General features: G+C 48.6%; 2 protein-coding genes across 4 annotated transcripts in view; one reads left to right on the top strand and one right to left on the bottom strand.

The window, feature by feature from the left end:
• Positions 1 to 20,076, bottom strand: part of MRTFA (myocardin related transcription factor A) — a 506,306-nt gene that overhangs the window by 402,661 nt on the left and 83,569 nt on the right. The gene's annotated exons all lie outside the window — the stretch shown is intronic.
• SGSM3 (small G protein signaling modulator 3) overlaps positions 1 to 20,076 on the top strand; it is a 30,493-nt gene that overhangs the window by 8,516 nt on the left and 1,901 nt on the right. Inside the window, exons 2-21 of one of the 3 annotated variants that reach the window (XM_069855441.1) lie at positions 2,130 to 2,215; positions 3,479 to 3,556; positions 4,335 to 4,420; positions 6,323 to 6,389; positions 7,311 to 7,519; positions 7,673 to 7,780; positions 8,434 to 8,577; positions 8,929 to 9,124; positions 9,349 to 9,494; positions 10,436 to 10,663; positions 11,782 to 11,836; positions 14,197 to 14,324; positions 14,619 to 14,774; positions 15,309 to 15,363; positions 15,795 to 15,844; positions 17,069 to 17,221; positions 17,321 to 17,391; positions 18,074 to 18,122; positions 18,432 to 18,517; positions 18,878 to 19,000. In XM_069855441.1, coding sequence (XP_069711542.1) covers positions 3,550 to 3,556; positions 4,335 to 4,420; positions 6,323 to 6,389; positions 7,311 to 7,519; positions 7,673 to 7,780; positions 8,434 to 8,577; positions 8,929 to 9,124; positions 9,349 to 9,494; positions 10,436 to 10,663; positions 11,782 to 11,836; positions 14,197 to 14,324; positions 14,619 to 14,774; positions 15,309 to 15,363; positions 15,795 to 15,844; positions 17,069 to 17,221; positions 17,321 to 17,391; positions 18,074 to 18,122; positions 18,432 to 18,517; positions 18,878 to 19,000 — 2,117 coding nt within the window. In that variant the 5' untranslated portion in view covers positions 2,130 to 2,215; positions 3,479 to 3,549. Of the gene's footprint in view, positions 1 to 1,514; positions 2,216 to 3,478; positions 3,557 to 4,334; positions 4,421 to 6,322; positions 6,390 to 7,310; positions 7,520 to 7,672; positions 7,781 to 8,433; positions 8,578 to 8,928; positions 9,125 to 9,348; positions 9,495 to 10,435; positions 10,664 to 11,781; positions 11,837 to 14,196; positions 14,325 to 14,618; positions 14,775 to 15,308; positions 15,364 to 15,794; positions 15,845 to 17,068; positions 17,222 to 17,320; positions 17,392 to 18,073; positions 18,123 to 18,431; positions 18,518 to 18,877; positions 19,001 to 20,076 lie in introns of those variants that run through there. The other 2 variants (XM_069855450.1, XM_069855459.1) reach the window with 2 other exon arrangements.

Genomic DNA, 20,076 nt, shown 5'->3' with positions numbered 1-20,076 from the left:
GCAAGTAAAACACAGGCAGCAGGAGGTTGTTATATGATGTTTGCCAGAAGCCAGGTAATTGAAATCTCTATCACAGCTCTGTAGAAAAGCAAGTGCATCTAGCAGAGGCTTGATATTGCCAAGGGGAAGTAAATTTGCAGGTCTCCTTTGCCAACATCAGTTTCTAAAGGACACCTAACACTGGAAAAGAAACTAATTTGGTGCAATCCTGCATGTTGTGTATTTGCAACTCTGACAAAGGTATTGCAGCTGGAGAGCTTCAAAAAGCCATACCTGATGCTGACTGCATGCTTCCCTTCCAGCCCTGTCTTTCAGGTGCACGCACTGTCATTATAGCTGTTTTCTAACAGGCTGGAATCCATGATGGTGTGATTTGTTTTAGTGTCTGAACTCAAAATAGAACTGCAAGCAACAGGTATCATTTGCATTTTTAGCAAAAAACACATTTCTTTCCAAGTGTGAAGATTACCTGTTGTGTGACCAAACTTGTTTTGTATAGGAAACGTAAATTGCCTTTAAACAAGGGAGATGCTTCTTAATGTGCGAGTAAAAATTGGTTTTAATTTTAGACTTCTGAGGGTTGAGGAATTGCCATTAATTTTGGTTTGATCTAATGTGTTTCTTCTTTCGTATTCCTTACTGTTGTTTGTTTTCAGAAGTGTGTAAAGTACAAATAACACAGCTAAGTTAGCTGTAGCAGTTTCATGCATACAATTTCACAGGCTTCATGGGAGCCCCTTTTGTTACTTGCTGTCTCCTGGCTAGGAGAATTTGAGAGTTGCTTTAGGTTTATATCCCTCAAAGGAAATAACTTAGTATATCAGTCAGTCCCATATGCCAGGTCTCCTCCTCCTCCTCCGTGCGCTGGATGGTGCCTGGCTCTGTCAGGAAACTTTCCTCCCAGTTCCCGTGATGCTTTACTGGAGGCAGAGCGAGAGTGGGAAGAAAGCAGGGTGATGAAGACCTACAGGGCTGAAAGTAACATCAGCACCTTCTCTTGGAGACACCTGGCTCCATGGGCAGTCCCCAGCATACCAGCTCCTGGTGGCACAGCAGGAGCCTTCCCTTGATGTGATTCACGCTCCACAACCTGCCTTTCCGCACACCCAGCACCAGCAGCAAGGTGAGCCTCTCATGCTCTCTCTGGACTCCATCCCAGATTAGTGCTTGCGGGAAGGTTTCTATGGGAACTAGAGGCCGGAAAAACCTGCCCACCAAGTTTGGTGTTGAATGTCAGGGACGGGAGAGCAGGCAGCAGGCAGGGAAGTAATCTGCAAGGCAGAGGCCAGCAATGACGTGGACAAGGGAAGGTGTTCCCCTCACTTGTCCAGAGACTTTCAGCCTCAGCACGCTCCTGCCTTGCTCCTGCCTTGCTTCTCGAGTGTTTTCTCATCTACGTGTCTAACACCCTGGCCCAGCTCCTCCATAGCGAGTTGGTTCAGGAGTGATTGTGCGTGCAGTGGAGGTTAATAATGACCAAAGGCGATCCCTACTCACAGGATTGAGGCACGGAGCATGGTTCAGAGCACAGGTAATGGGAAGCAGGGAAGACTTACCACGTGGCTGAACCAGTGACTGCGTTCCTAATAAAAGTAATGGGAGACAGGATTAACTGGGCTGAGAGAAGGCAGGGAAGAAGGACATAGTACAGGCTCAGGTACAGGAAGCTGTGGCTGCAGGGCAGTGATAAGCATGAATAAAAAAGCATCAAGTGCGATGTTGAAAGGTGAATAAATATTGTCAGCAGATTTACCCCCTTGGTGTGCATGCTGTGTGCGTTGCCTTGTAGAATGATGTGCAGGTGCTCATTTTGTAATTCTTGTTACGTCTTTGTCTACTGAGGGAAAAGTTGGTGCTAAGAGAACAAGTGGAGTGGGAAGGATAGAAGAGTGTTTGTAGAACTTGCGGGTAAGCGACAGGCCATTGTGGGGGCGGTGTTACTTATCAGAAACAACAGCTGAGCTTTTTCTTGTTTGTTTGTTTCTCGTTGCCCTGAGAGTTGGTATCAGAAGCTTGGAGTGTCTGTTCATCCATGCCAGCCTTTCTCCAGCAGAGAACTGCTTAAATCCAGGAGGAAGAAGCCTTATCATTTGTGTTCTCAGACACAGATGCTTTCTATGCTTTTGCAGTGTTTTACAGCTGCTTATCTTGGAGTACTGTAGCAAGCCACTTCCAGGCCACAAGTGCTCACTGGGAAGCTCACTGAGATGCAAAGGTAACAGAATCTTGTACTACTAAGCTCTGTAAACAGCCTGGACAGGGGCTGCTGGATGAATCCACAGGGTTCCTTCTTTTAATGGTTTGCAGTCATAAGTAGCTTCACTGAAAAAAGGAAGCTGGAAAATGCATCCCAGATGTGCAAATGTTAGTTTCTCCCAGGTTCTTCCCCAAGTACGTGCAAGTGACTGATGTATCCCTGCACTGGCTTTATTTGCTTGGCAGAGGTGGCTTTTTCTTCCTCACACACACCGTTATAAAGTTGATCTTAAAGTGGAAAATTTCTGTCTCTGATTACTGAACTATTCCATTGTTGTCCGTTGCTTATAGGGAAAACCCCTATAAAAGTCTGCTGTGAACTGGTATCAGGAAAGCAAGGAGGGGAGCTATGTGGGCTTTTTCATCATCTGAGCTCTATCACCAGATCTAGTTTATAGGAGCCTGGCTCGTTGCAGCAGTACTTGATTGCATGTAGTCTGTATCCTACTCCAGTTCATCACAGAAAATCGTAGAATCATAGAATAACCAGGTTGGAAGAGACCCACTGGATCATCGAGTCCAACCATTCCTATCAAACACTAAACCATGCCCCTTAGCACCTCATCCACCTGTGCCCTAAACACCTCCAGGGAAGGTGACTCAACCACCTCCCTGGGCAGCCTGTTCCAGTGCCCAGTGACCCTTTCTGTGTAAAAGTTTTTCCTTATGTCCAGCCTAAACCTCCCCTGGCGGAGCTTGAGGCCATTCCCTCTTGTCCTGTGAAGTTTTACCAGCTCCATTCAGGGAGCTGTAGTCCGCAGCTTAATACATTTGTGGTGCTACCACTAAAATCCCTTTTAGGCTTATTGCATTTAATGTGTTGAACCCTTTTCTCCATTCCAGTCCCTTCTCCATGGGCAGCATAGTTGATGGTGATTTATGGTGTGGGTTTTTAGTATTCATAATCAAATACAACTTGTGATGGAAAAGGTGATGAAAGTTAACTTGATTTTTGATGTTTTTTCAGTCACCAATGCTGTTACTATCACAAGGAATTTGGTAAATGGTAGTGTGCTTTTTCTAGCAAATGGGCACATATGAAACTAAGGGGAAATTCCAGTCTCTGGGATTTTATTTTCCTGTGTGGAACTGAAATAAGAAGGTGTTTAATTTTCCTGTGTGGAGGGTGTGCATGAGGGGTCCGTCTGTCTCCCACTGTATTCTTAGATGCTAATTGAATTCTCTCATCACCAGTTTGTTTTTCCCCCCCTTTTTACTACAGAATAGTGACCTCTTGCCTCTGAGAACAGCATTTCTGGACCTGCTGACAGCCGCTCAGTCGTACCTAGCACAATGTCAGGTGAGCAGACAAAAATGGACACACTACCTTCTTGTTTGTTTGCTTGCTCTTTCTTCAGCTGCAACTTAGTAAAAGAAATTCCCTGGTTCCAGGAGCCATTCTTTACACTAATGTGCTGTCTGGTCAAATTGAGGAAGAAGAGTCTACCCCACTCTTTGTGACCCAGATGCCTTTTCACTCAGAGTGAACTCAGTTCCTTCTTTTACCCTATGCTGAAACCTGCAGAAGCTCCTTCAGCCATTGAACACAGAGGTGGAAGGAGGTTGAAATGTAGTCCACCTTCCCCGTTTTTCATAAGATTTGGTTGGTTCTTTTCTTCTCCCAAGATTTGCCCTAAAATAGATGGCTTGCTTCTGATCTTTGCTGTAGAGATTTTTGCTGTAGTAGCTCCAGGGCAGGCAGGAGGCTGGAGAATTACTGGAGTTCAACTGTGAGCTACTGAGATACAAGCTTTACTAAAACTAGTTCTTCTCCAGTATGTCCCTCTTAGAGTGGCCCAGTCTCCAACCCCATATTTTTGTGTACACCTTCCTTCCTAGTCCAGCTGGTTATTTCAGGGTGTATAACCCTGAAGGAGACTCTACTTCAAAGCCAAATCAACTCTTTTTGTCACTTATGTGTGCAGTGGGAGGCATGGGCTGTGCTTATCTGCTTCAGTAAGTGACAAACTGCTGAGATGGTCCTTCTCTTGCTGGAACAGTCTGCATTGAGCGTTTGTATCTTCCAAGGGGTCCTTCCAGATTTTCACCACTCTGTGTGTTGATCTCTTTCTGTTTAGGCCATCACACTCCCTCTGCTGGGGGTCCCTTCTCAGCACTCACTCCCAGCATTTGGCCTCAGGAGATCCTGGCAAAATACTCACAGGTACGTGGGGCAGGGAGGGGGATTTCTCTGGCTCTGTAGAAAAATAAAGGAACCTTAGTGATTTCTGGTGGTCTCCAAAAGCCACAGGGAAAAGAAGGGAGAAGTGCAGTTTTCCTCTGGTGGTTTGGTTGTGAACACTTGTTTTCTATTTAAAGTTCGTGTTTTGTGGCCGCATTCTGATTCTTGCAAGAGGGTCTTGCAGACCACACAGAAACTTGTGTGAATTATTGCCCTGCTGTTTTGCAACTATTGCTCCACTGTAAAAATGTTGACACCCTAAGGGGAGTCTCTGTCATCATCGAGCTACTCTGGATGGCTTGTGCATGGCAGGAAATGCTCGCCTCAAGAGTTGTCACCTGGTGGGCAGAGCAGGAAGGAAGGAAGCAGCTGTGGAATTTTGTAATTTACCCACAGTGTTTGCAGAAGGCAGCTGAGCCCAGGGAAGCAGGATGAAGCTTATTACAGAGCTGAGCTAGAAGCAACTTCTAGGGCGCTGTCTGAGCGCAGTGCTTGCACCAGAAGGGCAGGTGGGCTTGCAGGAAAGGTGAGGTATCTGTAGGTTTGCACTCCTTAAAAAAGCCTGATTGTAGCCTCCAGTGTTGTCATGGTTTAGTCCCCTCTGGGCCTGATCAGCAGCAAACCATAGATAGCTGTGGGCCCAATCCCTACCACCCCAGGAAAAGGGAAATGAGAGAGACATTTGTGGGCTGGAAATGAAAACTAAACCAGCATTAATGAAATAATAAGGTGGAAAATACTGTTAATAAAAAAATACTAAAATGTACAAATATATGAAATCACTACATCAGCACAGAGGCAAAAGGTCACAGGCAAAAGATTCCAGGCTGGAGTCAGTGGCAGAAGGGAGCTGTACTCAGGAACTGGATTCAGTAACATACAAATCTGGGATCAGGGGCAAAAAGACAGACTAGGTCCATATTGGATGCTGGTCATCGAAGAAGAGAGCTTGACCCTCATGATCCCTTGGTTTTGTGCTGAGTTTAATGCTTAGGGGATGGGATACTCTGTTGGTCAGTTTGGGGTCACCTGTCCTGTCCGTTCACCCCTGCAGGTGCCACCCTTTTTCACCCCTTTCACTTACAGCATCCACCAGCTTGAGGATGGCATTGGTTTGGAAATAAGCATAAGCAATGGCCTTTCTGCATCCCAGTGCCCCATGTTACCACTTCTAGGGAGAAACACTGCTTGAAAAATATGCCATTATCTTTCAGAAAATGAAGTCACTTAGATGAGGGCTAGCTGAAAAGTTAGAAATCTGATTCTGCTTTAGCTCAAATCAGAACCAGAATGTGCCAATGCCAGCCATGAGCACAGACAAGGGGAGTTGAGATCTGCTCTTGTGGACCTTAATTTCCTTTGTCCTATAGTTTGGATTTGCTTCAGAGGTGCAAATCCCAGTTTTGTCTGCTGTCTTTCAGAGAAATCTGAAAGCAACAGGCAGGAGATGGAGCAGTGCAAAGTGCTGAATTTGCAGTGTGTGTGCAGAGGTAACAGAGGATTGCTCTGTGTTAGAGATGCAGACACACACTTCCGCTGGTATGTCCATGGGCAGGGCTGCGTGCTCCTTCAGGTGGGAAGTTCAGATCTCAATATGATATTATGCTTAAGCACTGCTGGAAGAAGGATTGCTGGGAAAATCTGTACAGGTGTGAAGGCAGAGTTTCACAACTTCCGTGGAGAAGTCAAAATGCCAATGGCACACCACACCTCCCCAAGCTGGGAATTGTGATGGAAGGCATTGAGAATGAAAGGGCAAGGAGTCTAGTTTCTCTGAGGGCAGGTGCAGACAGAGGTGGGGTGGGGCAGTATCCACATGTCTTAGTTCAATTGTTCAATGCTAACCTGGTGAAAGTGTCTGTTCTCCTTCCTCACGTCTCCCAGAAAGAAGAATCCATTGAGCAGCCAGAGTTCCACTACGATGAATTTGGTTTCCGAGTTGATAAGGAAGGTAAAGCTGGTCCCATCCCTCCTCCTCCCATTGTGTCCTGCATCCAGCCTTTCCCATGCTTCTGAGAATGGCAGGGTGAATTTGGAGCCATTCCTTGCTAGGGCTCATCTACCACCCATCATCGTCTTTCTGTATATGCTCTGAGAGGACATTTCCAGGGCTCAGGCCATACGATGCAAGGACAGAAGTTGTTTGCATGTGTCCCCTGGGGCACCTTGGGTCATAGAGGACCTTCTTTGAAAGCAGTGACAGGGAAATGACACAGCCATTTGCCTCAGTCAGAACACTTGGTAGAGTTGTACATTATAAAATTAGCAGAAAAATCTGGACTGCCTTGTTGAAATCTGTTCTATGATAAAGGACAGAGTGCCTTATATCAAACCTGTACTTGTGCTAAAATATCTATTTTAGAAAGCCAGCCTCAGGTTAAGGTGCTCTCTCTCATTGTGAATTTGGATGTGTCCTTGTTAAAGGTTTTTTCAGTGATTAAACATCCCCAAAGTTAGTATTTTGCGCTTCATTACTTGCACGAACATATAGCTTCTGCTTGCCACCTCCGAGGCTTGCTATGCCTTTGTCAGCCTGATTTGCAGATCCTTACAAAACCCAGCAGGATGGCTGCTGCCAGGGTCTTGTTTAATTCCAGCCACATTCTGCTCTAAATCATGAATAAGTAGAGACTAGAAGCCTGCTGACAGCTTCTTAGTTCTCAAGGCCCCAGTGCCTTTTGCTTATGAGCATAAAATTTGCTGCATGAAGAAAACAGTTAGAAATCAAACTTTGCCTTTCCATGGTCTGGCTGGAAGACGTGAATATTTTTAATGTGCCTTCTTCAGATGGCCCTCCTGCTTCCCACCCTGCTCTGTGTTTGTTCTCTCTCTCACTTGTCTCCGTTTCATTCTCTTCCCTTTGCTGAAGCAGATGGTGCTGAGCCAAATTCCAGCAAGCTTCTGGGTATCCCACTGACAGAGGAGCCTCAGCAGAGGCTCAAGTGGCAAGCTCATCTAGAATTCACGCACAACCACGACGTGGGCGACCTTACCTGGGACAAAATTGAGGTCACCCTACCACATTCAGACAAGCTGCGCTCCCTGGTGCTAGCCGGCATCCCACACAGTATGAGGCCCCAGGTGAGAGTGCTGCCTGTTCCTGGCAGGATCTCCTGCCTGGAGTAGGAGACAGCGGAGCGAGAATACTTTCTCTTGGTTGAAAAGGTGCCAGGTTATGGCTTTCTGTGGACGTCTTAGTGGCTTTTCATATTTCTGTTCACCCTTTCCCCCCAGCTGTGGATGCGCCTGTCAGGGGCCTTGCAGAAGAAGAGGAATTCAGAGATGTCATATCGGGATATTGTGAAAAACAGCTCTAACGATGAAACCATTGCTGCCAGACAGGTAGGAGATACTGCCTAGTGCTCACTGGGCACAAGGGAGTGGGAAGAAGGGCAAGATTTGCTGCAAGAGGGGGAAGGAGTGTCCGCCTAGTGCCGGCAACAGGGACGGTTGAGAAGATGTGTGATTGACTCCTGTTAAAGCTTAATCCTGTTGGGCATATTTCTCCTCCGTTTTGTTAGAGTAGCAACTGTGCAGCTCCCCTCCTTCTTAGGACAGCAGGGAAGGGGTTGGGCCCATGCTACCTTCAGGGTAGAAAACAGTGCTACAGTTGCAGCTCAGCAAACATCCTTGATATATAAGGGAAGGTTGGAAGTCAGACAGATGCACCTCTGTTGAGGCAGTGGCAGCTGCTTCCAGGGATTGTCTTTGTTCCCTCAAATAAAAGGTCTCTCTGAACAAGACAGGGTTCCTTCCCTCTTCGTCTGACCTCTCCTTTTGGGGCAGAAGGCATTTTCCCATATGTCAGTAAAGGCTGTTAAACTGACCCCAGGTTCTCAGACAGGGACATCTCCTTTGGTGCTTGAGGACTTATGAATGGGTGAGGGGAAGCAAGAGTTCCCTGAGGGAAGGGGCCATGGGGAATTGCAGAGAGCAGAAGGCAATTGTTAAGGTGCTGCAAGCTGACCCTGTCCTTGTTGATGACTATCTGGCAGATTGAAAAGGACTTGCTCCGTACGATGCCCAGCAATGCCTGCTTCTCTAACATGAACAGTATTGGGGTGCCACGGCTACGCAGGATACTACGGGGACTTGCTTGGCTCTACCCGGACATTGGATATTGCCAAGGCACTGGCATGGTAACTTGCTTTCAGAATGTGTTTGTGATAGGGATCTTCTTATCTATGAGGGCTATGTTGGGGCAAGTAATTTGAGGCAGTGCTGCCAGACACCATGGCCTCCAAATGAGCTGAAAGGAAATCCCTTCCATGTGGAATGTTTTTCCTAGGGAAGGGAGAGCAGAGTAGCAAAACACATCCAAAGATGTGGAAGAATTCCATCCATCTGTGGGGGAGTGGCAGGAGAACTCCTGCAGAGGAAGATGATTGTCACCTAGACGCTGTTTTACCTCTTCACCTGAGGAGGTGGGGAAAGAGTTCTGTGCCTCAGGACATGCTTGCTATACAATTCTTCTTTCTTCAAAATCCCAGGTGGCTGCCTCTCTGCTGCTCTTCTTGGAGGAGGAAGATGCCTTCTGGATGATGTGCGCTATCATTGAGGAGCTGGTTCCTGCCTCCTACTTCAGCACCACCCTGATGGGTGTGCAGACAGACCAGCGTGTCCTGCGACAGCTCATTGTGCAGTACTTGCCCCGCCTGGACAAGCTGCTCCAGGAGCACGACATTGGTAAAAGTCTAACCTAGAAATCATAGTTTTTCATGCCAGGGTGACACGCAGACAGAGATTTGTTCTTATTGTACAAAAGGAGAACAGCAGGGCTAGGGCCAAACCTTCTGGCCCTAAAGGCAATGGATGATCATCTTTAAGCTGGGAGGACAGCACTTTGGAGAGTCCATCTTCCCTGACTGGTTGACTTCTGTTGTGATTCCCTCCCATGTCTCTATTCACAGAGCTCTCCTTGATCACCTTGCATTGGTTCCTCACCTCTTTTGCTAGTGTTGTCCACATCAAGCTGCTGCTGCGTATTTGGGACCTCTTCTTCTACGAGGGCTCTCTGGTGCTGTTCCAGGTCACTTTAGGCATGCTCAGTATGAAGGTAATTCCCACCTCCTCTTTCCTCTTTCTAGCACTTAGGTGTTTAATTCTGAGTTATAGGGGCAAGAAGGTTATGTATCCAATTCCTGTATGTGGTTTGGGAATGTGCTCAGGAAGATGACTTCCTACCTGCCTTAGAACTGGGGGCTGTGAAGAACTTCCAAGACACTTCACAGGATTCAGGGATTACCATTTCCCCTGCCTACCTTATTTGCTTGCTTGTAATTAGATCCCAGTGGTTGCCTGCCTTGATTTAGTTTAGATCCCAACCTGAGAGTTCTATCTTACCTAAACCAAGACATCTCTTTTTTGCGCCATGTCTTAGCAGAGATATAAAGCTAAGGTTGTGGTCACCTGGAAAGCTTTTGATGGCGCTATTGGATGCTCCAAGAGATTAGTGTTATCCTGTCTGTATTTGATATGGCTGCTCACATTTAACCTTCCTGATCTTTTCGTTTTTATGTGAAAAATAATGTTGTGGTTCAGCTTGCTGTGTGAAGGGCGAGGGGCAGCCTGCTAGGAGTGAGGGGAAGGTGAAGCACAGTTTGACATGGTAGGCACTCTGTAGCATGTGATACTAAGCAGCTTCCTTTCCCTTGTTGTCCCCAGCAAGATCCCAGCTGTGCCCCACCATGCCCGGTCCTGGTGGTGGATGCAGAATGTAGCTCCTGTTTTGTCATTGCTGATCTGACTTCATTGCAGTGATGGATGCTGTGATTCAAAAACATGCCAGCTAGAATTTCAGGGGCAGACCTCAGTACAGTAGAGTAGTAAAAGATGCTATACCCCTGCCATTGGTAGCTTGGACTCCTCCTGCTGAAGTTTTTATGGAATTAGCTAGTTGTACCTGCATTGTTTCTGGCCCAGGCTATACACTGAATATAAAATTGTGTCTATCAGCCCCAAGAGCATAGTTGTTCTCACAGTTCTGTATCGTTGCAGGAGGATGAGCTAATCCAGTCTGAGAACTCTGCCTCAATCTTCAACACGCTCTCAGACATCCCAAGTCAGATTGAAGATGCAGATGTGCTGCTGCGGGAGGCCATGCGTGTGGCTGGCTCGCTGACGGATGTGGCGGTGGAGACACAGCGTTGCAAACACTTGGCCTACCTCATTGCTGACCAAGGGCAGCTGCTCAATTCCAGCCCCACTGTCAACAATTTATCCAAAGTGAGTCTCACCTGCCTCTGCTGCTCTGTTTTTACCATTCCCTTACATATTCCCTCCCAACTGCTGTTTGTGAGATTCCCTTGTCTGAGAGGATTATAGTTCTGGGATGACTGTGTCATCCAATGAGAATAGGTACTGGGAAGGGAGGGGGAGATTTGTACGAATGAAAGGCTGCCTGATCTGTTCTGGTTGATAAATCCCCAGGTGAAGGGGATATTAACATTGATTGTAATTGTCATTAATCAGAGTTATGATGGCAAGTGATGAATTTTATTAATGGAAACTACAAGAAACAACATATGCAGAATTTGGCAGAATTTGCTTGGATCATGCAGAGTAGAAACTGGAGTTGGTCCATTGGTAAGAAACTGATACACTAGAATAACTCTGGAATGTAGAGCTAGAAAACAGCAGTGGCCTTTTAGAAGCTGGATACAAATGCACGTGTTTCTTTACAGAAAGGGTCATTGGGCACTGGAACGGGCTGCCCAGGGAGGTGGTTGAGTCACCTTCCCTGGAGGTGTTTAAGGCACAGGTGGGTGAGGTGCTGAGGGATATGGTTTAGTGTTTGATAGGAACGGTTGGACTCGATGATCCGGTGGGTCTCTTCCAACCTGGTTATTCTGTGATTCTGTGTTTAATTTTGGGCTACGGACTGCAATTGCAGATGTAGTAGCTCCTGTTTGTCAAGCCTGTGTGGAGGATATATTCTTGATGCTCATCTGTGAGCTAATCACAAGAGAATCCTGCAGTTCTAAAACGTAATAGGCATCCGCTTAGAAATTTATATATAATTACATGTAGCACTGCTTTTGGCAACAAGCTAAAATTATTCGCTCGAATCATGGTTGATTCTTGAACTTCAGTTATGCTTTCGTAATAATCGATCTATAAATACCATGTTGCACATGGAGTAGATCAAGCAGTAGAGCTGATTCATCGCACTAGAGCTCAAACAATGCCTGTCTAAAATTGCCAGTTCGATTGCCTGCCCCCCTTCCAGTGGTCGCTGTCAGGACCCCTTGCCCAGAGCTGACCTGTGTGGAGGATTGCTTTATTTTATTTCTGAAATCTGTCCTAATGTATGCACTTTGTTCTCTCTTTTGCCTCTCCCTTAGATTGTGCGGCGCAGGACTCAGCGCAGGAAATCCGGCATAACCTCTCTGCTTTTTGGTAAGGAAAATCCTGCACCTTTCATGTGGTGCTGAAGGATACAGCAGCCCATGAGAGAGGGATGCGAGCAAATCAGGGAAACACTAAGACAGAGGAACAGGAGAGGAGGGAGCCAGAACTGAAGGATGAGAGTGAACAAGTGCAGTTTTCTATTTGCTTGCTTTGGTCTGAGCTCAGAAAGTGAATCTTGGGCTAGATGGTTAGTCCTTAAATGCTGATGAACAGGGGGCTGCAGCTCAGTCCAGTGGTAATATCCTTCTTGTGTTGACCAAGAGGCCGAACGCATTTTCTGGCAGACCGTATGCAGTCCACAGGCTGGGTGTTATGCTCTTCTGAACATCTCTAAAGATCTGACATAGGGCAGGATGGTCCAGTGTGTCACCCATTAAAATTTATAAATGCAAATATCACTGATGTTCCCCTTTACTTACTCTGAGAGTTCAATATTGTGAACACTTTTAAGTCTAAATTTTCTTTGCTTATGAGCTAAGCCAGCCTATGTCCAGAAATCACTTGGCCAAACAGTTTTTGTATGGGTTTAAAAGCAACTTGGTTCTGTGACTGCAAAGAAGCACTTTCTGCTGTCCTCACCTTCCTTGCAGCTGGTTAGCTTTCTTGAAAATTGCCACATCTCACCACAGAAATTGTTTTTCCGGAGGAAGACAGCATACTGAATGTACAGGGTTCAGACAGTGTTCCTGTTGTGGTTGAAATGGCCCGAATAAAAGTGGGTTTTACTGTTATTCTCAGAGAAGAGCTTTTCTGATGTTCCCTAGGAAGCTGATATGCTGTCACAGGCTTGCTACAAGCACGTACAGCATTACATATAAAAGTTATGGTAGAAAACCAATGAAGTTGTAAAGTCAAGCGTGCAGAAGTGAAGAAATGCAAGAAAGTTACTTGTGCAACTTAAACTCACACCTCTCGCATGCGATGCTGTGCACTCAGTACAGGCTGAACTGGCAGGGAACGGCTGCCAGATCCATCTTTGTTGTGTCTCAGATAGTCTTCTTGACCAGGGAGCTTTATGAAGGTGATAGTTACACCCATGCATAAAGATGTAACTAAAGCTCAAGCTTCAAGAAATATCAGTACTAGAACTGAGATTATCGATAGTGTTTTCTCATTTTGCAGGGGGGAGGAGGGTCTGTACAGTGACTGTTGTGGTTTTTACTTAGTATTATTCTTAGTAATTAAAATGTTGGTTAAGATCAAGAAGTTGTCATCCTGCAGCAGGTGGCCAGAATGGAGAACTTCAGCCCAAGTTTTTTTAATTCCCAAGAAGAGAAGGAAGGCTTGGATGGGATCAATTTTCACCTTATACTTGAAGAACTGTCAGTCAGCCTTAAGTGTCAAGTCTGCTGCCTGTGGTAGTTACTTAGCAGAACTGGTACTTAGCCCTTGTCTGGGTGGGAGTAAGAACTTACAAAGAACTTAATTCTTCTTCCTTAGACTGAATGCAGATTTAGTAGTGACTTGGACAGGAGTCACAGAATCACTCTTTGGAAGGGACCTCTAGACATCTGTAGTCTAACCTCTCCTGCTCAAAGGCAGACACTTGCTTATGCTGGATCAGGTCATTCAGGGCTTTCTCTAGCTGAGATTCAAGGACTTGGACCAGATTTCTAATGAAGGAATAGAAAGAAGAAACAGCGAAACTGGATCTGTTCCTTTGGGTATCTTGCTGCATAAATTAATAGAGACTGTCAGAACTCCCAGGGGAATTGGTGACACTTGAAAGGTGCCTTGGTAACTTTTACTTTGTACTTAACAACCGTTTCTATACTCACAAAACCTTTGAAACCTTGCTCTCAGAGAGGTTGAGGTCTTAAGCAGAGAGAGGTCTTTTCTCTCATGGCTGACTTCTAGATTGACAGAACAGAGTGGGCTGCCTTGTTTTTCCCAAGTCTTTTTCAAGACTCGATGAAGAGTGTGCTCTCAGCCTGTGAGGTATGCGAGAACCAGAAGTAGTTTGACCAAAACCTGTTTCAGTTTCAAGAGAATTTCAGTTGAAGACAATTTTCAAAAGTTCCTTAGTTTTGTGTCCTGCTCTTCAGTTGTCAGTGTGCTGTCACTTCTCTAAAGCAGTACACAGCACCTCAGTTGTTCAGACAGACGATGACATCTTCCAGTTCCATGTGTGGTTTGAAATACCAGCTCCCGCAAATTTGAGACAGTCAAATTGGTGTTGGTTACAGTATTGAATAGATTGGCAGTGAGTACCTGCCTTAGTGCAGGCACTTCTGACCTTTAGGCTCTTTTTATTTCTGTATCATCAGTGATTTCTAGTATTAACAAAAAACAACCTTGTACTTGTTTTCTTTTCCTTGCTTTCCCTCTGGCTGTTTGGGCTCCCCCAGGGGATGATGATCTGGAGGCACTGAAAGCCAAGAACATCAAGCAGACGGAGCTGGTGGCTGACCTGCGTGAGGCCATCCTCCAGGTGGCACGGCACTTCCAGTGTGTGGATCCCAAGAACTGCAGCATTGTGAGTGGGAACAGCTGGGTTTGCACTGCTCTGTGCTCCAGGCAGGAGTGTTGAGGGTCCACCACAGGACTGTTCAAGTGCTTACGGTTGCGTGGGCTCTAGGAAGAACACGCCAGGTGTAATGGGTGGAGGATGAGGGTTTTTCAACCCATCCCTGGTGAAGGAAGGCTGTGCTGAGAGGTTGTCTGTCTGCTAGGAGGAGGGAAAAGCTTAGGAACAGGGGATGCAAGCTTTGGCAGATCAGCTGGGAGTCATCTGTTACCTTTCATTCCTCTTTGCTCTTTTGCATGCTAGGATCTGACTCCAGACTACAGCATGGAGAGTCACCAGCGGGACCACGAGAACTATGTGGCCTGTTCCCGCAACCGACGACGACGAGCCAAGGCACTTCTGGACTTTGAGCGTCACGATGATGACGAGCTGGGCTTCCGCAAGAATGACATCATTACGGTGCGTCAGTGTATGAGACTGTGACCACGGCAAGACCGTGCAGAACCAGCTTGTTCTACAGGGAAAGAAGGGAGGAGATTAGCTCAGAGCCCAGTTAGAAGCCCAAGGAAAGATGCTGGTGTTTCTGGGGGCTGCCTGGGGATGAGGCAGTATGTTCCTGCAGATGTTGTCTTGTGGGCCCCTCTCAATGCAACCACGAAGTCCCCTTTCCTGGCTGCCATGCAGCCAAGCAAAAGATTGATTTGGTCCAACCCGGGTGCTGGTTTAACGCTGCCCACGGAGCTGTGGTAAGACTGTAAAACATCCATTTGCATTTTAGTTGTGGGTGTCTCGTCTGAAATTGAGGAAAACTGGCCTAGTGTTGGGTTTGCAGTAGCTTTTTGCCCTTGAAAGTCCTGGGCCACACGAGAAGAGAATATTGGCAAAGCAGTTGAGAAGAAAGGAGTTCCTCATTGTGCACACTCAGGCCGGCAACTGGAGCCCTCCTGGCACAGGACTGTCTTCAAACAGTGTTTTTCACTCCTTGTTTTTCAGATCATTTCCCAGAGGGATGAGCACTGTTGGGTGGGAGAGCTGAATGGACTGAGAGGTGAGAGCAGGATGGGTTCCGCTGGGGAGAGTGGGGCTGAATGCTGAGCATCCTTGCACCCACAGCAACTGCTCTGGCACGTTTGCAGAAAAGGCTCTGCCCAGAGCATCTGCCAGGGACAAGGGAGGTGTTAAAGCCGGGTATGAGAGCAATGGTGCAGCTGCCTGGTTACTTCTTGCAAAGAGCAAGTTGAGGCTCCATCCTCCTGACCCAGTGTGGTTGGGTCCATGTCATTTCTGCTGCTTGTGGACAGTTTCCTGCAGTTGGCTTCCTTTTGCACTTACCTTAATTCTTGGGGTTTTGAGGCTACTTGCTTCCTTCTTTGGGGTTGGACTCTGTGCACTGTGATTCTCAGTTTCCACTGGGCTCTGGTCTTACCTGTGTCAGAAGTTTCTTAATGTCAGACTCGCTTCTTTGTTCTTTCTTTATAGGTTGGTTTCCTGCAAAATTTGTGGAGGTTTTGGATGAGAGGAGCAAAGAGGTAATTACAAAAACAAAACGCAACAACAATGACAACGAAGTCGTGTCATAGCTGAAAAAACATAGTTGAAAAAGAGCCATTTATTTCCCTCCTTGACTCTGTTTGCTCTCTCTGGGTATTGAGCACTTAGTGATGTGGTCAGGCAGCTTATCAGCAGCTTCCTGATGCTGACCAAGTGGAGAAGGAGGACCCCAGAGGGCTGTAGGGCTTGCAGGGCTCCTAGAAATGAGCTTTGAGAAAACAGCAGGGTCCCGTGGGCAGCGTTTCTGCCTGCTCGCCGCTGCCTGTGCTCTCCTCCTCCATCAAGGCTGTGCCTGTGGATCCTGCTCATGCTTTGCGGTCGCCGCAGTGGATTCTCCCTGGGCAGCTGCATCTGAGGGGGCATCTGTCTGAGTTCCTCTGCAACCAATAGTGGTGAGGTGGCACCTATTTAGAGCAGATACCTCAGTATTGCCTCAAGGCTGGGGTAACAGATGGGAGACAAACATCATCAGCTGTTGGCCTGGGCAGTTTGCAGGGGAAGTGGAGAACACCCTGTTCTCCCTCTCTTTCTCAGTGTTTGGAAGGTGAGGAAGGGCTCACAGGCTGAACTGAGTCTCCAAGAGAAGCCTCTAGAGAGATGTCACTACTGACATCTCACTTGCTTCCTTCCCTCCCTTCTCAGGGCTGGTTCCTTAGACGCAGGTCACTTCTCTGTGTATAAACACACCCTGTACTGCTGAGCGGTTCTTCTCCCGTCTGTGGAGAGGGTCCCACTCATCCTAATTTTGGAACATCCTTCATGCTAACAGCATGTCAGGGTGATACCTCAGAGCGGTGCACCAGCCGACTTGGTACATCCCTATCCAGCTCCATTTGCCTTGACTTCTAGCAGTGTCCCAGCAACCCTCAGCTCAAGTCCTCCTCACCTTAGCTCAGGGAGCATCACCAAACTGCAGCAGTTCCTAGATGCTGGACGCCACCAGGATGGTGCTGGGGTCACCTGTGTGGTATCCTGGGCAGCAGGACCAGGACCTAAGCACAAAGGTCCTGATGTCCCAGCAAATGCCCCAGCACTGAACACGGTGCCTTATGGAAAAGCCAGCAAGAGCATAAGAGGTTAAGGGAGAGGGGGTTGGTGGGGACTTGGAAGAGGTATGCGCAGAGAAGCTGTAGGTGAGCAGAACACCTCCACGCTCTTCCCTCTTACCAATATGCTGAGAGCTGGCTCTTTGCGTTCCTCAGTACTCCATCGCTGGAGATGACTCAGTGACAGAAGGGGTGACAGACTTGGTGCGAGGGACGCTGTGTCCAGCCTTGAAGGCCATATTTGAACATGGATTGAAGAAGCCGTCTCTGCTAGGGGGAGCCTGCCACCCCTGGCTCTTCATTGAAGAGGTGAGATGTCTCAGTTCCCTCCCTGCGGCATTGTTGCCAGAGGGCTGGGGTGAGGGGGCTGTGGGACAGAGTGTGCTGAGTGTCCCTTTGTCTTGCTAGGCTGCAAGCCGGGAGGTTGAACGGGACTTTGATTCTGTGTATTCTCGCCTTGTGCTTTGCAAGACTTACAGGTAAGGCCACTTTATTTTAGCCTGGAGAAGAGGAGGCTGAGGGGAGACTTTATCTACACCTGCCTGAAGGGAGGTTGTAGTGAGGTGGGGGTTGGTCTCTTTGTCCAAGTAACAGGTGATAGGATGAGAGGGAATGGCCTCAAGTTGTGCCTGGGGAAGATCAGATTGGACGCTAGGAAAAACTTCTTCACCAAAAGGGCTACTGGGCACTGGAACAGGCTGCCCAGGGAGGTGGTTGAGTCACCCTCTCTGGAGATCTTTAAGTACTTAGGGATATGATTTAGTAGCGGACAGGTAAGGTTGGACTTGATGATCTCAAAAGTCTTTTCCAACCTATGATTCTATGAGTTACACAAAGCAGGTGGGTCTGTGCCCTGCTGCATGCTCCTCAAACTGCTGCTGCACTCCACCTTGGGAATGGTCATGCTCTGCCCCGTTCTTCTGTCAGTGTGGTGCCCACAGCCTGCTGTGCCCATGCTGACGTGGGGCTGACAGTGGCTCTTGACTCCCTTCCTCGCGTTGCTGTGTTTGCCTCTGGGGCTGTATCTTACCGTCTCGTGGGTGCAGGATCACCTGTGGGCTCAGCAGTAGCAAGGGAGCTGTTGGAGTATGGAGCAGGAAAGACCTGCTTGTTCCCAGGATGGCTCTGGAGCTGGCTGGCTCTCTGCTGTGGTCTTTGCAGGCTTGATGAAGATGGCAAAGTCCTGACTCCAGAGGAGCTGCTTTACCGGGTGAGTGCAGAGCCCAGCTTCTAATGTGGGAAAGCTTCCCATGGAGGCTGCTGGACGCTGATGTCCTCTGGGGAGGTGCTTGAGAGTCTCCTAGACTGTCCCTGACAGGCAGCAGTAGAGGCACCAGGTGCCTAGGGAAGGGCATAAAGTGAAGCCATCAGGAAGGCCCAGCCCCTGTGTTGCTAGCAGGTGGTACTGGGTGTGGGTGGGAAGCTCTGGGGAGGGGAAGCGTCTGGCTGTGTTGCTGACATGGCTGCCCAGCCTAAAGCTGAGCTGAGAAGGTGCCAACCACATCTTCCTGCCCTGCAGGCCGTTCAGGCTGTGAACATGACGCACGATGCTGCACATGTACAGATGGATGTGAAGCTTCGTTCCCTCATCTGCGTTGGACTCAAGTGAGTTATCCGCTCCTGATATGCCCAGCCAGAGGCCAGGGGGTGCAAGGAGCCTGGGAGGTGGCAGAGCAGGCTCAGAAGCAGCAGTTGTTTCGATCCATGTTAAGCCACAAGGTCTTTTTCTCCCTCACTGCAGCCACTGGGTGGGACCCTCTCCTTTCTTGTTCGTCATGCTGGCCTGGCTGCTGGCTGGAAGTAGTAGCTGTCATTGCGTGGAGGGGCTTACACAAGTTTACTGGGTTATCCTGTTCCTTCTGTGGTCTGTGGTCGAGGCTTGGGCTGAAAAGAGACTATCCCAAAGGGATGGGGCTTCTTTGCCCGGCTTCAGCCGAGTAACGTGCCTCCACCCCATCACTGCAGCGAGCAGGTGCTGCATTTGTGGCTAGAGGTGCTGTGCTCAAGCCTGCAGACCGTGGAGAAGTGGTTCCATCCCTGGTCATTCCTGCGCAGTCCTGGCTGGGTGCAGATCAAATGTGAGCTGAGGTGAGTGTGTCCCTATGGGCCTTGCCAGGGTCTGGAGTGGATTTCCTCCTCCCCTGCGGGAGGTGCCCTCGCAAAGGCTGGGTTTGGGCCCTCTCCAGTGAGCAGCAGCGTGGGCTGCCCAGACATCCCCGCTGCAGAGATTCCCTTCTCTGTGCTGAGGCAGCAGCGACTGTCTAGACAGTTTAATGTGATGCACTGTGGCTGCTTGATCAAAAACAGAGCTTGGCTCCTGCAGAGCTGTCGTGACCGGCAGGCAGCCTCTGCCTGCCAGCAGCCTCCTGCTGTGTCCTGCACCTACTCTGATGGTGCCTTTTTCAGCTCCACGTCCTCTGCCACGAGTCCAAGCGGGGAACAGGGACTGTGTTGGCTCTCACTTGGGAAGGAGTTGCTCACCGGCTGACTCCTGGCTAAGCAAGAGAGGGGCCGAAGGCTCCCTTGGAGCCCAGGGCCCACGCCCACACTCCTGCCCCTCCTGTGTTTTGCAAAGCTGCCTCTTGCTGCAGAGCAGACCTCACCACTGCTCCAGCCCTGCTGGTGACCTGCGGGAACTGGCTGTTGTCCGCATCACCCCATTGCTCCTGGCACCAGTGGGAGTGCCTGGAGGCAGGAGCAGGCCTGTGGGTACCCACCTCGGGGTGCCCTGGGCATCCTGTGCTCCTCCTGCATGGAAGGGAATCCCCTCTGTCTCTGTGCCGTGGTGTCCTGTGGCTGCGTTCTCACAGCATGGGGGCAGTGCTAGTTCAGCCGAAGGCCCAAGTGGGATTGGTTCATGGCTGGGCCCAGGTTTGTGTGGAGCAGGACTGGAGGTTTATGCTGCATGTCTCCCAGCCAGGTCCTGTGGAGGGCCTTGTCTCCTTCACTGCCACAGGAGTTGGAGGAGACCCTCGCGTAGGAGTTTCCCCTTAGCCTGAAGGACTGACCAGCTTGTTGCCAGCTCTGCGTCGCTGTCCTAGGGACAGGGTTGAGGCTGTGCCTGCAGCCGAGTTTAAGAGCTTAACGTGACATCCCCCTGCAGCACTTGTGCACGGAGGGGTCAGGACACTCCTCTTACTCCAGAGAGAGAGAGGGGGATGCAG

Source organism: Phaenicophaeus curvirostris, chromosome 1 (assembly GCF_032191515.1).
Source record: "Phaenicophaeus curvirostris isolate KB17595 chromosome 1, BPBGC_Pcur_1.0, whole genome shotgun sequence".
Classification (NCBI taxonomy): domain Eukaryota; kingdom Metazoa; phylum Chordata; class Aves; order Cuculiformes; family Cuculidae; genus Phaenicophaeus; species Phaenicophaeus curvirostris.
Note: the sequence above shows the minus strand (reverse complement) of the source record. Positions and strands in the feature narration are given on the sequence as shown.